The sequence below is a fragment of the Rhododendron vialii genome, chromosome 3a (genome assembly GCF_030253575.1).
Source record: "Rhododendron vialii isolate Sample 1 chromosome 3a, ASM3025357v1".
Taxonomy (NCBI): Eukaryota; Viridiplantae; Streptophyta; class Magnoliopsida; order Ericales; family Ericaceae; genus Rhododendron; species Rhododendron vialii.
In genome coordinates, this window is record NC_080559.1 from 26,026,842 (window position 1) to 26,043,303 (window position 16,462).

The 16,462-nt window shown below is 41.1% G+C and overlaps 3 protein-coding genes across 3 annotated transcripts in view; 2 read left to right on the top strand and 1 right to left on the bottom strand.

Moving 5' to 3' along the window:
- LOC131319310 (F-box protein At5g07610-like) overlaps positions 1–5,024 on the top strand; it is a 53,143-nt gene extending 48,119 nt beyond the window's left edge. Inside the window, exon 2 of the mRNA XM_058349511.1 lies at positions 3,575–5,024. Coding sequence (XP_058205494.1) covers positions 3,768–4,940 — 1,173 coding nt within the window. The 5' untranslated portion in view covers positions 3,575–3,767 and the 3' untranslated portion in view covers positions 4,941–5,024. The remainder of the gene's footprint in view (positions 1–3,574) is intronic.
- A 711-nt stretch (positions 5,025–5,735) lies between these two features.
- On the top strand, positions 5,736–7,479 carry LOC131319396 (F-box protein At5g07610-like). The gene has a single exon (XM_058349623.1). The coding sequence runs from the start codon at positions 5,991–5,993 to the stop codon at positions 7,278–7,280; it is 1,290 nt and encodes a 429-aa protein (XP_058205606.1). The 5' UTR covers positions 5,736–5,990; the 3' UTR covers positions 7,281–7,479.
- Positions 7,480–8,035: 556 nt separating this feature from the next.
- LOC131319397 (F-box protein At5g07610-like) lies at positions 8,036–10,961 on the bottom strand. The gene is made up of 2 exons (XM_058349624.1): positions 9,679–10,961; positions 8,036–8,476 (listed from the first exon to the last, which is right to left on the bottom strand). The coding sequence occupies exons 1-2, from the start codon at positions 10,913–10,915 to the stop codon at positions 8,448–8,450; spliced, it is 1,266 nt and encodes a 421-aa protein (XP_058205607.1). The 5' UTR covers positions 10,916–10,961; the 3' UTR covers positions 8,036–8,447.
- Between the last annotated feature and the right edge of the window lie 5,501 nt (positions 10,962–16,462).

Below are 16,462 nucleotides of genomic sequence, written 5' to 3' on the forward strand. Positions count from 1 at the left end.
TTTACCCAAATTCACTTTCCCTCTCGATCCCTCTCTCTTCCTCCTTCGACCCATTTCCACCGCACCACCACAACCCTTCATCTCCCTTCTCTCTCCCTTTGACCCACCACCACCAACCCACCGCCTCTACTACGACGACACTATGGCGACTCCGACATCACTCCGGCGACGACTCTGACAAATTTGAGAAATCACTGACCCACCCTCTCTGAGAAATCACCGACCCACCACCACCCGACTCACCCTCTCTATCCTTCAATCCACTTGACATTTTTCTCTCTCTCTCTAAGTAGCCATAGGAAAAATGGGGAAAGGGTTTGGTTTGTCCTAGATTTGGGCAAAGAAATGGGTAAAACCCAAAATGGAAAAGTGTTTAGGTAAATGATTGAAGAGATGTTTTTGTGATTTTTGCCCAAATTTTAAATTTGGGAAAGGGTTTGGGTCAAGACCGGAGATGCTCTTAGTAATAGGAGAAGTGCCACACCCTCATGGCGGAGTATTCATCATCATCTGCTGCTGCTGATAAAATTGCTGCAAGTTCCGACCTCTTGACCGAAATCCTAATTCGTTTACCCATAAGATCTCTCATGCGGTTTAAATTTGTGTCCAAAGATTGGCTCTCTCTCATCAATAGCGATTTGTTCTCTCTACATCGCAATCCCAACTCCATCGCTGTTGTCTCCGGCCTATTCGTGCACCCCGTCTCTGACCTATTAACCGCGGACACCTATAGGTTTTCCACCGTACCCAAACTTGATTTCATCCCCTAACCAACACCACTGGTGGCAATACCCCTACTCACAAACTCCACCCTTATTTCAATGATCTCGCTTTCTTACCGTCTTTATCACGTAACAAACGAATCATAAGTTCTTGTCATGGATTACTATTGTGTTGTTTCTACACAGAACTGAATTATTGTAAACCCGACTACTTTATCCTCAATCTTACAACCAAACAATTCAAGATCCTCCCCAACCGCCATCTCTCCAAACTCAAAGGCCTAACACTAGCTTTCAATCCATCGAGATCCCCTCACTACAAAATCGTTTGCGCTCGTTACGACACATTAATATGTCCAGCGGAGCCCTACTATCAGATTGAGACGTACTCATCTGAGACCAGATCATGGAAGGCCTCCGGTGAGCTGTTCGCAGTAGATTTCTACACGTATGACAACTCTAGGGTGTATTGGAACGGTGCGGTTCATTGGTTCAACCGTTGGCGGAATAGGGATTCACTGTATTACAATGTCAACGAAGAGCAGATGGGATACAGAATGTGGTTACACATTTTTGGTCTGATTGCTATCATTACATTGAATCTCTCCCTCTCTCTCATGTTTGATATCGGTGCCGCGCGTTCATTGTAATGATTTTGTTATGCTGTTATCTTTCTTCTTGTTATTATCTTGTCTTTGTAGTCTTTGTTTTGGTTTGTAGTGATCTTATTATAACTAAAACTTGCCATTCACTTAGATTAAATTTGATTGAACTGCAATGGGCTTCTGGACTAGACACTGTCATTTCCTTTTTAGTCTCCCTAATATTATCTGTTGGAGATATGCGTTGAATTTGGGATGGTTGAAGAAAGGTATTTGACTTCCTAAAAGATTTGTTTCCTTGTTGGTTTAGATTTTGGGTGCAAGGAATTTTGTTTGGACAAGTATTGGTTTTAGGAAGGACTTTGTGGCTATAAATATAGCCTTATTCTCTTCATTAGGTTTTGGACTTCTTGAGTGAATCCCTTTGGAGAGGCCCCTAGGAGGTTTCTCATGTTGAAGATTAGATATTAGGATTTTGGTTTATGCTCTATTGGGTTCCACCTAGGGTTTTAGTATCCTTATCGGGTTCCGCCAGAGATTTGTCCATAAATATCTATAATTGGATGCTTCAACGAGAGTTACGGGTATAGTCGGCTCTGTGTGTTATCTCCCCGTTTATAGTGGATCCTCTTGCTCTTCTCCCGTGGACATACCCAATTTGGAGAACCACGTAAGGGGTCTCTCATGTTGAAGATTAGATATTAGGGTTTTGGTTTATGCTCTATGGGGTTCCACCTAGGGTTTTAGTACCCTTATCGGGTTCTGCCAGAGATTTGTTCATAAATATCTAATTGGATGCTTCAACGAAAGTTACGGGTATAGTCGGCTCTGTGTGTTATCTCCCCATTTATAGTGGATCCTCTTACTTTTCTCCCGTGTACGTACCCAATTTAGGGAACCACATAAATCTCGTGTTCTTGATTTTCGCTTGTTGTTTTGTTTATATTCTTAATTTCATTTTGGGCACAACAAATGGAATCAAAGCCGATGGTTGACGATCTTGCTAAGAGTTCGTCCGATGCATCAACCCGCCACTGCGTGCTCAAGGCCCAATTTGTATGGGAGTAACGGCAATGAGTCCACCACATCACTTGGGCCCAATATACATTGAATGACCCATATCAACTTAAAAGGAAAAGCCTTGTAAGTGGTGAGCCATCCAATTGTTTATTAAGATCCAACTCTTTTTCTGTTTATCTGATGTGAGACTCAACGTTCACACATGGTCTAACAAATCTCCCCCTCATGTGTGAACCGAACATTGGGTCTTAACCTCTCTCTGCATCCAAGCTCCCTTTTGATTCTGATCTAATACTTTCAACCCTATCTTCCGAACTGGGCTTATTCTGCACCCACTCAATCGATTCAGAGCCATCTCAATTTAGAGCCAACGTGCCTAGTCATCAGCATTGTGCTCCCCGACGAGAACTTCATTGAGAGCCAATGTGCTCATTAATCCAATAACACCATGCTCCCCGATGAGTCAACTCCATCGACAATGAGCCATCCAATACAACACTCCAACATCGAGCCACCTTGCTTCATCGAGAGTCACCTTTGGATTTTATACCGCCCCACGAGTGTCTTCTATGCAAACCCATTCAATGGTGCGCTGAGAGTCTTCCCATAGATCGTCAGCCATTGGCTTTGATACCACATGTTGGGAGTTCGTCCGATGCATCGACCCGCCACTGCGTGCTCAAGGCCCAATTTATATGGGAGTAACGGTAAAGAGTCCACCATATCACTTGGGCCCAATATACACTGAATGACCCACATTCACTAAAGCTAAGCCTTGTAAGTGGTGAGTCATCCAATTGTTTATTAAGGTCCAACTCCTTTTCTGTTTATCCGATGTGGGACTCAACGTTCACACATATTCTAACATTATCTTCTTATAAATTAGGTAAATGCTATGGACAAAGAAAACTTTTCCCGAAAAAAGCAACTAGTGGTTGAGATTCACTTTGATATGTGTGACCCAATCATCAAAGTAATTCTCAACTATGCATTACTTTTTTCGGAGTACTTTCGTGATAAATTTTATTTGTACTTAGCATTCCTTTTTAAATTATCCAAAGGAAAGAGAAATAAAGGGAAATGATTTATATAGTCTGCAGTTAGGAATCTTCCTTTTAGGCCAGTCTTCCCTAGTAGGAGTATTTCCTTCCTAGTTCCTATCCTACTTTTTCAATCGTGCCAAACAAGAAAAAAAAAAAATGATTCCCTGTTGTTGAAAATCGTGTGTAGCGAAACGAAGACCACTAACCTCGTCAACAGCCAATTTCCACAAGCAACTTATTGTCAACAGTCAACAAAGCAATGCCAAGAAAACTACAAAAACATCAAAAATAAAGCACACCACATGTTAAAGAGTTGAAGCAAAACAAGCAATAGATTGATACACAAGACCAGGCATTCATTCGAACTCTTGAAATCCATCATGTCTGAGTATACATCTTCCGCCGATACGATCGCCTCCGACGACGACATCTTAACCGAAATCCTCATACGGGTACCGGTGAAATCACTCCTCCGGTTCAAGTCCGTATCGAAGCACTGGCTCTCTCTCATCGTCACACCCCATTTCGCACGCTGCCGGAATCCTGACCCTAGCTCTGTATCTGGCCTATTCTTGTACTCGTCCGGTCGGGGCCTCAACTCCGGACTCAATTTCATCCCTCTTCAAAATGATGGCAATCCAACCGACGGAAATTTTACAACATTTCCATTAGGTATGAAAATTTTAAGTTCATGTCACGGCTTATTATGCTGTACTAGCTTCTCCCGTACTGGCAACCATCATCAAGTCCACATCCTCAATCCTACTACCAAGCAATTCACTTCACTTCCTAAACCCCGTGGGGAAATAAGAGGGTTGAGTTTATCTTTTGACCCATGTAGATCACCTCACTACAAAGTAGTTTGCGTATTGGGCACCGTTTCAGTTTTGTCCAGAGAGCCTTATCAGAGTGAGTGGCGTTATCAGATTGAGATATATGCGTCTGAGACCGGCACTTGGAGGCCTTCTGGTGAACCTTTTATCGGCGATCTCAATACCCATTTCCTTGGCGGGGTGTATTGGCATGGCGCGATTCATTGGTTCAACACATGGGGGGACTCCTTGTATTTCGACATCGAGGATGAGAGGCTTGGAATCTTGCCGATGCCAACGATTCCTCAGGGTGAAGGGAATGGGAGGCTGATTAGGTACTATGGGGAGTCCCGTGGCCATTTGCATCTTGTTGAGATCTACGGTGCAAGGACTCAGTTTTGTGTATACGAGATGGACGCGGACTATTCGGGGTGGTTTGTTAAGTACAATGTTGATCTTCACGAAGTTGGAATTGCATTTCCAGAGATGATGCAGACGCTGTCGTGGGATCCAATGTATTACTCGTTTGCTATACTTGCCATTGTATGGGAAGATGAGCGATCGTTTCTGGTGTTGCACATACCTGGAAAGATCGTACGGTACAATCTTGTGGATAAAAGCTTTGAGAAGATAGGCGATGTTGCCCCGGAGCATTGCGACAGTAGCGGCATGATAGAGGATGCATTACGATATTTCTGGTTTCATGCTTTTCAATACATTGAGACGGTCTCTCGTATCTGAATGCAATTCTTAACAAATGTAACATTATTTTTCACTTATGTTAGTTATGTAGTTGGCATTGCTATATATGAGAGTATTTAAATGATTAATGATGTAGTGTTTGGTACTTAAATTTTCAAATATGAACATTCCACCAATGAAAATGCTAATGTATGCTGCAGATTGTACAGAACCGGCCTCGTTTATCAATTGCGAAACAAAACTCTAAAAGAAACTGAAAGTAGGCAATGTGATGACCTGAATTTTTTTTTTTTTTTTGGGGTCAAATTATATACATCGGATGCAATTCCTACATGCCCTTTTCTTTACTTCTTCCGATATCGTATAAGACTGAAAAATGATATTAAGAAAATAACACGTGCAACGAACGTGCTATAACACTAGTCAAATATGAAGACCGCCGGTGGAGGGATGGCGGCAGGAGGTTTAAGGTTTTCAAGGTGTAGTTGAGGTTTTGGGTCTAGGGTTGAGCTTTTGGGCCCTTGTTTTGGTCCATTCTCTGATTTTAGGTATTTGGGCTTTGACCCATTTGGATGTAGCCAACCCTTGGTTATCCCCTCCCCCAACATTTTTTCAATAAAATGTTTTCCTTTGCCGAAAAAATAAAAAATAATAAAAAATTGTCAAACAGAAAAGTCTAGAGGAAACTCTTGTTATTAAGCAACCCCCGTGTGCGGACAACAATGATCATCTTGGACAGTTGTAAGTTGTCCAATAAATTGAAATACTATTCTCAAAGATAAGAAGACGACTACACATTAGGAGAAAAGTTTGATGGAACACGGAATTTTGACTGAGAATAATGAAGGAATACAGGGAAATAAGTCTCGAAATTTCTTGTTTTGTTTGTTTCTTGGTTAGTTTGAAATTTCATTGTCAAAGACAAGAGTTTACAGCGCACAATGTTTGAATCATGTAAAGGTCTTATTATGAACACGGAAACAACAGGCAACTCCAGTACATGTCTATGTTATATATACACAAGTTCATCAACACACTTTTGTCCAACTCCAGGCAACAATTGCGCGCGTTGGGGATCGATCGATCGATATGATTTCGATTGGATCATCTAATAATGAGTCGAGAGTCGAACCCTCCAACAACCCCACACCCACGTTGTCGTCGGCAGAAAAAGTCGTTGCCAACGGTGACGTATTAACCGGAATCCTCATCCGTCTACCGGTAAAGTCTCTCCTCCGCTTCAAATTCGTCTCGAAAAACTGGAACTCTTTGATTTCCAGTCCCCACGTCGCTCGCCTCTGGAACCCCGACCCTTGTTCTGTTTCTGGCCTATTCTTGCACCCTACCAAACATGGTACTTGTCTGTTCCGCTGGAGCGAGCGTACAAAACACCTCAACCTTGGACTCGAATTCATCCCTCTCAAGAATGGGAAAGCCCCAGCTCATGAACCTGATGATCATGATGCCTACATCAAATCTCTCACGCGTTTTCCGAATCTCTCCGATGTTATAGTCTTAAATTCATGTCATGGACTCTTATTTTGTTTAGGCTATAACGAGGTTGAGGGTAAAGGCGGACATCATATCCTTAATCCTACAACCAAACAATTCAAAACACTTCCCCAGCCCCATCAAGATGGCCTTGAAGATCTATGCTTAGCTTACGACCCATCAGAATCACCTCACTACAAAGTCGTTGGCCTCTGGAGATCGGTTTCTATTTCGCAGTGGGAGACCTACTACCACATCGATATATATTCATCTGAGACCGGCTCTTGGAGGCCTTCCGGGAATTCTTACACGGTTGACGAGGTTGATTTCCCTGAGACCTCATTTCATGGTGGGGTTTATTGGAACGGAGCGGTTAACTGGTTGAACTTGGGGCCGGGGGATTCATTGTACTTCCACATCGACCAAGAACAGCTGGGGACCATACCGATGCCTCCTGCTCCTCACGGGAAGTGGTGGTATGACAGAGCGTACCTGTATTACGGGAAGTCCCGCGGCCATTTGCACCTCTCTGAGATGTACAATCAAACGACCCGGCTAACGGTTTATGAGATGGAGAGAGACTACTCCGGGTGGTTCGTGAAGTACAACGTTGATATAGCTGCGGTTGGAATCGCTTTTCCTGAACTGGTGCAGATTCCTAATAACTGGTACATCGGGTGTAGTGTTCTTGATATTGTACGCGAAGAAAGTGATGAGGAATCGTATATGGTGATTTCCGTAGGTGGAAAGTTTGTCGAATACGGACTTGTTGACGGGAGTTTCAAAACCATATGTGATGCTTCACAGCACAATGATGGCGACGATCCTTTGCTATACTACCACTGGTGTAATTCTCATGAATATATCGAATCGCTCTCTTGTATTTGACGGGTGTTTTTTTTAACAACCATTAATTTACTGGTTCCGTTCTTACCCTCGTGTTTTGAAATCATAAGCAACTTTTGCTGAAATATTGTGATTTGTGAGTCTGTGTCTTAGTTTCAAACACGACGTTAAGATGACTCAGCTACCATTGTATTGAACTGGAACTGATGTATAAAAAGTACATTTGCGTTGCTGATGACAATCTTCTTTCTTCGATAGTCTAATTTTTTGTTACACGACAATAAAGCTAATCTATCGCTTGTTTCTTGTTCCTGAGTTAACATAGAAATCCTGGCAACATGAACTGCTATGGCTTCAAATACTGTTTCAGGGATTTGGTCTGAAATTGCTGACATTTTATTGAAAAAACATGGACCGATTCCCCCAAATTCAATGAAAATGAGGTACCGAATACATGGTGGTTAAAGCCTTTGCTTGAGTTCAGACAGAAACGCAAATGGTTCCTTTGGGTTTGAAGGTAGAAGGCGCAAGAACGAAATGTGGAAGTTAAGGGATAAAAACAATCCCCTTCCCAAGGAAATTACATGAAAACCCCAAAGTCATACCAAGGAAATACATCAGAAAGGAAGTTGAACTCGTTACCTCAGGGTTTTTTGGGCGGAGATGAGGAGGAGATGCGTGTAGACGCATGAATAAATGTCACATGTTCTAAAATGGCTGATGTTGACACCAACTTGTAATATCTCGGTCAGTCTCGGCTAAACTTTTGGACCTGTAAATCTGTGCTAGGTCTTGCTGGAAAAGAAAAGCCAAACAAAAGTAGGAATAGGGCAAGGGTGGCAAACCCAATGTACAAGGCTCCCGCTCTTTTAACCCATATGATGACCCAATAAATGACAATAACATGGGCATCCAGAAAATACTCAATATCCCATAGATCCCGTGATGTAAGCCAAAAACTCAGCCGCTATCATTTGACTCTACATCCAAAACCAATTGGTATGTACACGAAAGAAAACAAGAAAACCATTACTCACCAAAAAATAACCAAATCTTCAAGTGACGACGTCTCTCACCCAAATTCGTTGCAGTAGCAGTCCACACTAAAGGCCTCTCTATCTGCACTAAACAACCCTCATGGCACTCGAAATCAGAATATTGTGATCCGAAGAATGAAGTGCCCTTTTTTCTTCACACTACAAGTGTTGCCTATGATCCCTCGTCATCATACCAGTAACCTACAGTCGAAATTTAGATAAACATCCTAAGTTGTGTTAATATGCAGTGGCCATGAGGCATAATTTCAGAATTCCACCAGAGATCTTATCCATGCGATGAGCAAACGCCCAAATTGATTTGATCCCCATGTTATCGGGGTTATAGGGCCATATGCTAACTATATTCGCAACTTCGTCCCAGTGTCAGTGAGGTTTTCCTAGACATTCCATCAACAAATTTTTTGGCATATTCTAAAGTAACTACATCATCACATCATTTCGCCTGGAAGTGACCAATTGGCTGTGCACATAAGAACCAAGCTAAAACAATATCTTGAAATATATTAGCATACATTACAACAAACACATCACACTGAATCAAAGGCAGAACTTCCTAGTGCAGAAAACTACCCAAGGATTTTCAATCCAAACCAAGGTTTAGCAAAGTTTGAAGTTGATTTCGAAGTTATCTAAAAGTCATGCAACAGCATTATTTTGTTGGTATCACCTCAATGTGATACATATATAATCATTCGGAAATCTTATCGCAATGCTTATGCAATGACCAGCACAGAGAGTAACAGGAACCCAGTAAGAAGATGTGCATATGCAAGACATCAGTAGCTCTGAGTAATCGTATTATCAAACAGAAGTGGCACTCTCAATGTGTGGATAAATTGACCACCCAAAGCTGGTTATATCATTATCCGTTACTCTAATCACTATCCCACCTCCCAAAAACCTTCTTGAATGTCGTACCCATAAGATTATACCAGATGACCTTACAATTTACATATAGCTAGAGCACCAAGAGCGATTCATCCTCATTTACATGCTCAATAATCAAGACAACCAAAGAACATGCAATGTGTAAAGGAAACAACCAGCAATATCAAGCAAACAGACGCCATACAAGAAATAAGGCAGCAAGTTGACGCACATTGCAAACATAGACCTTTAAAACAAGGACCAAAGAACTCAATAGTACATCAAAACCAAATAGGAATATCCAACTTCAAAATATTAACTAACAGAAACAAATAACCTATTAAATTTCCCAAGCTCTTGATCAACTAATCATTTTCCTGGGAAAACAGTGCATAGAGATGTCCTCACGTTACACCATTATTATCCTACTAAGGCCCAAAATATATTCCTTAGCTTGTGAATCCATCACAACCATGAAAATGACTCGATGAAGGGAAAGGCGCTTAACCATCCACCATATCTTAAAAAGCCATCAACATAATAGCCGTTGTACTGCTTCCCCGGACCAAAGTCACAGAGCTTCTTGAAAGTCTTGCCCTCAAAATCGTACCGTATGACCTTGCCGTTTATGAGCAGCACCAAGAACGACTCCTCATCAATGTCACCCTGAACAACTAAAAGCGGAACGAAATTATACTCAAGATTCATCTCCTCAATCACAATGGGAATCGAATCAAGATCAACCAGATACTTCACAAACCACCCCGAGCAATCCATTTCCATCTCGTACACATCGAACTTAGCGCGCTTCTGGTCATAAATCTCAATAAGGTGCAAATGCCCCTGAGACTCCCCAAAATAGCTCACATTCCTCTTCTCATAACTCTCTTTCCCTCCGACGAGAGACATTTTCACTTCTCGTACCACCCCCTGATCGATATCGAAACACAACGACTCTTTCCCGCGATCATCGCTGTTTGACCAATGAATACACCCCTTCCAAAACACTCCCCCGTTGAAACATGTATTAAGACTCGCCACAAAAGGCTCACCGGACAAAACCCAATCGCCTAACTCCGACGAGTACACCTCCGCCCTGTACCACTCAAACCCTAACTTGGGCTTGCTCTCAAACCCTAACTTGGGCTTGCTCGGACGAGGCTCCAATTCTTTGTCCAAATACCTTACACAAACAATCTTGTAGTGCCGCGACTTCGACGGATTGAAAGCCAGGTCCGTGCCACAGACGAAGGGCTCCGAGACGCCGCCGCGGCCGGGTTTGGGGAGCTTTTTGAATTGCTTGGTGGTGGGGTTGTACATGTAGTAGGTCCGGTCGGATTGGCAGGAGAGGAAGGTGATGCAGCAGAACAGGCCGTTGCAAGACGAGGCGATCTGTAGGCCTAGTGGGTCCGGGATGAAGTTACCAGGGTTTTGGTCGGGGGAGGGTTTTGTAGGGTTTTGGTCGGCGAGGGAGAGGAATTCGACTAGGGGGAGGTCGTTGTGGTGGGGGGTGCGGCGGTCGAGGAAGAGGGCGGAAGGGAGGAGGGAGGTGGGGGGGAAGTTGAGGTCGGAGATGAGGGATAGCCAGTGCTTGGAGACGGATTTGAATCGGCAGAGGGACTTGAAAGGCAGGAGGTAGAAGATTTGGATTAGGACGTCGGTGCTGGCGGAAACGGCGTCCGCGGGCGGTGGGAGGGAGGCGGAGCAGCTCCGTTTGGTAGGCGGCGGCGGCGGCATCGTGGATGCGTCCATTATGGTGCTAGGCAATCAAGAATCGAATTCAATCCTCGGAGACTACAAATATATTTGGGAAATTTATCTAAATGGTCCTCTTAGTTTTATTCAAATTTTATTTTTGTCCTCTAAGTATCAACTACAACTTTTTTGACCTTCCAATTGATAACTTCACGAACTTAAAGGAAAAAATCAGATTGATGGCAATTTGGACATTGTAGTTCGTACCAAGTTGATCCAATTGATAACGTCTGCCCTCAATCTGATTTTTTTCATCTAGTATGGCTGATAGACATTATCAATTGGATCAACTTAGTACGAAAATAAAACTTGAAGGTCAAAAGAGTTGCAATTGATACTTGAAGGACAAAAATAAAACTCGAGTGAAACTAGGAGAACCATTTCTATAAATTTCTTAATATACTTGCTATTCCTTTCCTTTTTTCTTTTTTCTTTTTTTTTATCTTATGTTCTTTTATTTAAGTTTGTTTATAAGCTTAAATTACCTAAAATTAACAATAAAAACATATGTTAAATGTATATAAGTATACATATATATTCTTACTTTTGAATTTAATAGTAAAAATACACAAAGCCCTGTTCTGCAAGATGGCCTACGGCCTCCAAAAATACAAAATCGTCCCTGCCCAATAGTTGGGATGTCATAGAGCAAAAGCGCTCTGGTGTTTTCTCTCAATGTCTTCTCATTGGTCATATCATATGTTAGCGTGTGAAAAAACATGCTCTTTTAGCACAAAAATATTTTATGTTAATGACAGTTGATTATATTTAGGACATCTCTGCTTTGACCCTTGATTTTGGCAATTTTTCAATTTTTATTTAGTAGCACACAGATCGTGTAATTTTGTGGTCAACATCCATAGCTACATGCGAGAGGATGTTCTGAAACTGAAAAACACTCACTGTGTAGTGTGTTCGACTCCATATTCGCAATAATAGACCCAACATCTCGAGAAATTTTTGGATACTAGGTAATCTAGTTCGGTAATAGAACCCACCCAACACTGAAAAATTTCTCCAGTAGCTCGATAAAAACTGGTCTAGTTTGATCCCCTTTTTAGATGAATTCTCCAACGAATGGGAAAATTTATTTAAGCAATGGAATTGAGTTTGTTAAAATGACTTTACAGTTGAACTTAAACTAGCATAGAGCCCGTGTTATACATGAAGTAGATTTAAATTAGTGCAAACTGAACAAACACGCTCTATCATTTTTCGTTGTTTGTTTTAGAATTGCTAAATAAATCTGTAAACAAACAGAGCGTGAACCCAATCTAATTATTAAATTCCTAATCACCAAACAAACACAAAGACACACATACAGATAACCAAATACTCGGCTTGAGGCCACGTTTAGTAAATTTGAGCAGTCCGGAATAACTGGATCGTTTCAGGGACCGCTATGCATCATGGTCACTAAGTCTTAGGCTTTCTTCTCGCCAAATCTGTACACCGTCTCTTTGCACTCGAGAAGTTTTTCGTTGCCAACTTGAACATCCATTTCTCTGTTTTGGGAAGAGACGACTGTTAAATTCAAAGACGGCTTCGGCAACAACGTGATAGACAAATGGTGGGAAACAAAGCAAAAAATATATATAGAGGGAAAGACCCAAAATAGAGGAATGGATGTTCAAGTAGGCCGCAAAAAACTCCTCGAGTGCAAAGAGATGGTGTGCAGATTTAGCAAGAAGGAATCCGAAGACTTAGTAACCATGATGCATAGTGCTTCCTGACACGATCCGGTTATTCCCGAGTGCTCAAATTTACTAGACGTGGCCTCAAGCCGTGGATTTACAGATGAATAACTCAAAACGGTGGCAGAGTTTGGTTCATGTCTCTTTTGTCAACCCGAGGACTAGAGCAAGAACACGAAGGAAAGCATACGGGGTGCAATGGCTCGCATGAATGAATGGATAAAATGTCTGATCAAGTTATGCCAGGAACGCAATCTACATGTAAATATGTCTATAAATGTTTTTTTGTTTGTTTTGACATGCTAAGTTTTCGTTTAAGTTTCGCAAAAAGCCTATGTTGATAGTCTGTCTGTTTTTTTTTTTGAATGACATAGAGATGTGGAGATAAATAATTTAATGGAGAGAATGTGGAAGTCTCTGTTCCTTAATGAAATATGAAGATAGAAAATGCTGGAGAAGTAATGGTAAGAACACTATCTTCTCCTTCATATATGAGAAGTAACAACTTCTTAAGATTTATAAGCATAGGCTTTATACGTGTTCATACGCCTCATCTATATTTTTCCTTGCCCGATCTAAACCCTAGAAAATTGCCCAAACCCGGTTATGGTGGCATTTTGAAGCCACTCGTTTGTGGCGTAGATTTGGCTTTTGATCCATCGAAATCACGGTACTACAAAATTGTATTGGTTCGTTGTTTTGATGAAAATCTGGAGCCTCGTCCGAGGAAACAAGAATTAGGGTTCTAGTATTATCAGGTAGAGGTGTACTTGTTGGAGATAGTGGATTGGGTTTTGTCTGGTGAACCTTTTGTGGCAAGTCTTAACAATACTTTCAATAGGGGGGAGTGTTTTGGAAGGGTTCTATTCATTGGATTAATATCGTTAATCGTGGTTAGTCATTGTATTTCAATATTAATGAGGAGGTGATTGCGAAAATGAAACTGCCTCCACTCCTAGAGGGTTTGTTGATTGGTAAGAGGAGCGCAAGCTATTTTGGGGAGTCTCAGGGCCATTTGCATCTTATTGACATATATGACCAGAAGTGTGCTTGGTTTGATGTACAAGAGATGAAAATAAATTATTTGCGGGGGTTTGTGAAGTATTAGAGTTGAGGGGATGATTCTTGGGTAGAATTTTGTGTCGTTTTTAGTTGTTCAGGGCAGCGTTTTAAAAGGCGCGCGCCTAGGTGCTGAGGCGAGGCATTAAGGTTTGGGTTTTGTGGAGTTGAGCTTAGGCGCAGATCACTTAGACGCATATTTGGCACTGAGGCGCACACCTAGGCGCTGAGGTGAGCGCCTCGTGAATTTTTTCAGACACCTTTATTCAAATTAGGCCAAAATTGATCTCCACCATTGATCTATGATGCATAAAAGGTAGGCTAATACACTGGATAATTTCCTTCCATGCAAAGAGAACTAATCTGCAACCTTAGAGATCGATATGCTCAAATCGATACACAACAGCAGCCAACGCCAACAACAGCTTCCGTTTAACCATTGAAATGTTGTGTTTTATGACATTTGAAAGTTTGATAAGTGTTTGCTTGTGTTGAAAGTTTTGCCTATGCTAGAATACTTGTTCTAATAAATTGTGCCTTGCTGCCAAGCAAAAATTAATAAATTTGCGCCTCTCTTTGATGAGGCGATGAGGCACACGCCTCGCCTCGCGCCTTGAGCCTAGGCTCCAGGGGACCTTGGCACCTCAGTGCGCCTATCGCCATTTTAAACACTAGTTCAGGGAGACATTTGATGAGGAGTCATTCTTAATGCCCATCATAAATGGGAAGGTCATGCGGTATGAATTTGAAGGCAAGACTTTCAAGAAGCTCTGTGTTCTTGGATACCACATAGTATACGTATAGGAAACTCAAAAGAATTTGGATGCCATTACGAGTGAATATCATTTGTATAACCCTTCTAAAACACAACAGGATCTTGGAACAGTCAATTAACCATACTCTTGACAACTTTTCACAAGGCAGAGTTTGGTTTTTCAGGATAATAGTGGTAAAATTGATGGTTAAGTTGCCAATTAGTTGTGCTCATCAGTGGTTCTGCTTCTTGTTATTATGGTTGGCATCTAGGTTGGTCTCCATTTTTCTTATCCACAGTTACCAAAAACACCATCACAGTGTAACACTGCTAATTCACCTGCTAAGGTACAGATTGAGTCCTAAGAAGTGTCCTAGATTTAAGTGGTTATTGAGAAGTGTACTCATAGATTTAGGTGGCCATGGCAACACCTTTGGGATGAATAAAATAAAATTCGTTCAGGTTTGTAGTTTTTTGTTATCTAACTGGTTTTGCTTGTTGTATTTTTATTGCTGAAAGAATTTTGAATGCCTCAGTGAGCAAGTGTCCTCTAGGATTACCCATTCCAGCGGAAGGTTCAGTAGGATTGTAGGAATCATGTGATGATATAAGCAGAACCCAGCCTTCGAGAATTTCATTCCTTGATCTTGATAAGTTAGCAGTAAATGAAAAAAAGTGGTGACAATGTAGGCTATATGTAGCAACAAGAAACTTAATTGTACTATTTCTTCGAAGGTTTTGCAACAATAAACTGTCAAGTGAGTAATTTTTTTCTTGTTTCCTTTTGCGTAGATACCACTTTTGGATATAGACTATAGAGTCAAATGAGAGTGGCTGAGTTTAGAACTTATACATATTAAGCATTTTGATGGATGCCGATGTTGCTACTGTTCTTGATCGGGCAGGGCCAGACCTGGGCTAAAGCCCGAGGTGCCGGCGCTTTAGGCCTCCGAAATTTTAGAAAAATGAGGGCCTCATTTTTCATTAAAAAAAAAAATCAAATATATTATATTTATATAAATGTTCCGTGTTTTAACACAATGTCAATTCTAGCACAAGTGATCTATGTGAGGCACGTAAGATTGGGATGGAAGATCCCTGGTTCAACTCGTAGGGAGGTTTTCTTTTGACAAAGGTTTTTTTCCCCTTTTTTTTCTTTTGGATCTAGGAATAAATAATATACAGCTCTTACACCTTTTGCATTCTTATGGTTAAAGTTAATAACATGATTAGTTAAAAAAATGCAGTGTATGAGTGGTATTTCGTTATATTTGATTTTTTTCTAATGGTATGTTAAATTACGAAACTAAAATACCATGTTCAATATTTTTACCTTATATTAACCACCTATATTGATTTTTTTTTTTTTATAGAAAACCTAAGGCCTCAATTTTAAAAGTCGCTTTAAGCCTCCAAATTCTCAGGACCGGCCCTGTGATCGGGTCATTATATGGATTGAAAGTGACTATGTCCGGAATGATGCGAATGGTTTTCTCCCATCTGTTAAAGCTTTTCTTTTCCTGCAAATATGAAGTAAAGAGATCAGCAGTTGATTTTTTGTGCTAAACTGATGGTCATCAAAGGGGTTTTTGACATGGATTCCCTCCAAGCTAGTACTTGGAGCTTGAATGAGCTTACGCCTTCTGCTGCAGTTTGCAGTGTAAAGATTGTGAGACTAGCTGGGTGTGGCTAGAGAAAGAAGGTGAAATCATTTCAGCTGATGATTCAACTTTCAAATGGCCATTGTCTAATACAATCATTTCTTTGATATGTCATATGGAACAAGAAATCTTAACAGCAACTTGCATCTTGTACATTCGTGCGTTTGCGATGTGTGTGATTAAAAAGAAAAAAGAAATGTTTGGGATGTGATTCTGAATACTTGCTATTAACAATGTGATAGACTGATAGTCTCTGGTGGGAAATTGAGCTTCTTAGGAATAAGAGAATATTGTACCTATCTTATGCACTTTTTTTGTAGACCATTTTGATGATGATAGTAATTTAGCTTCTAGCATTTGCAAATTCTAGTTTTAC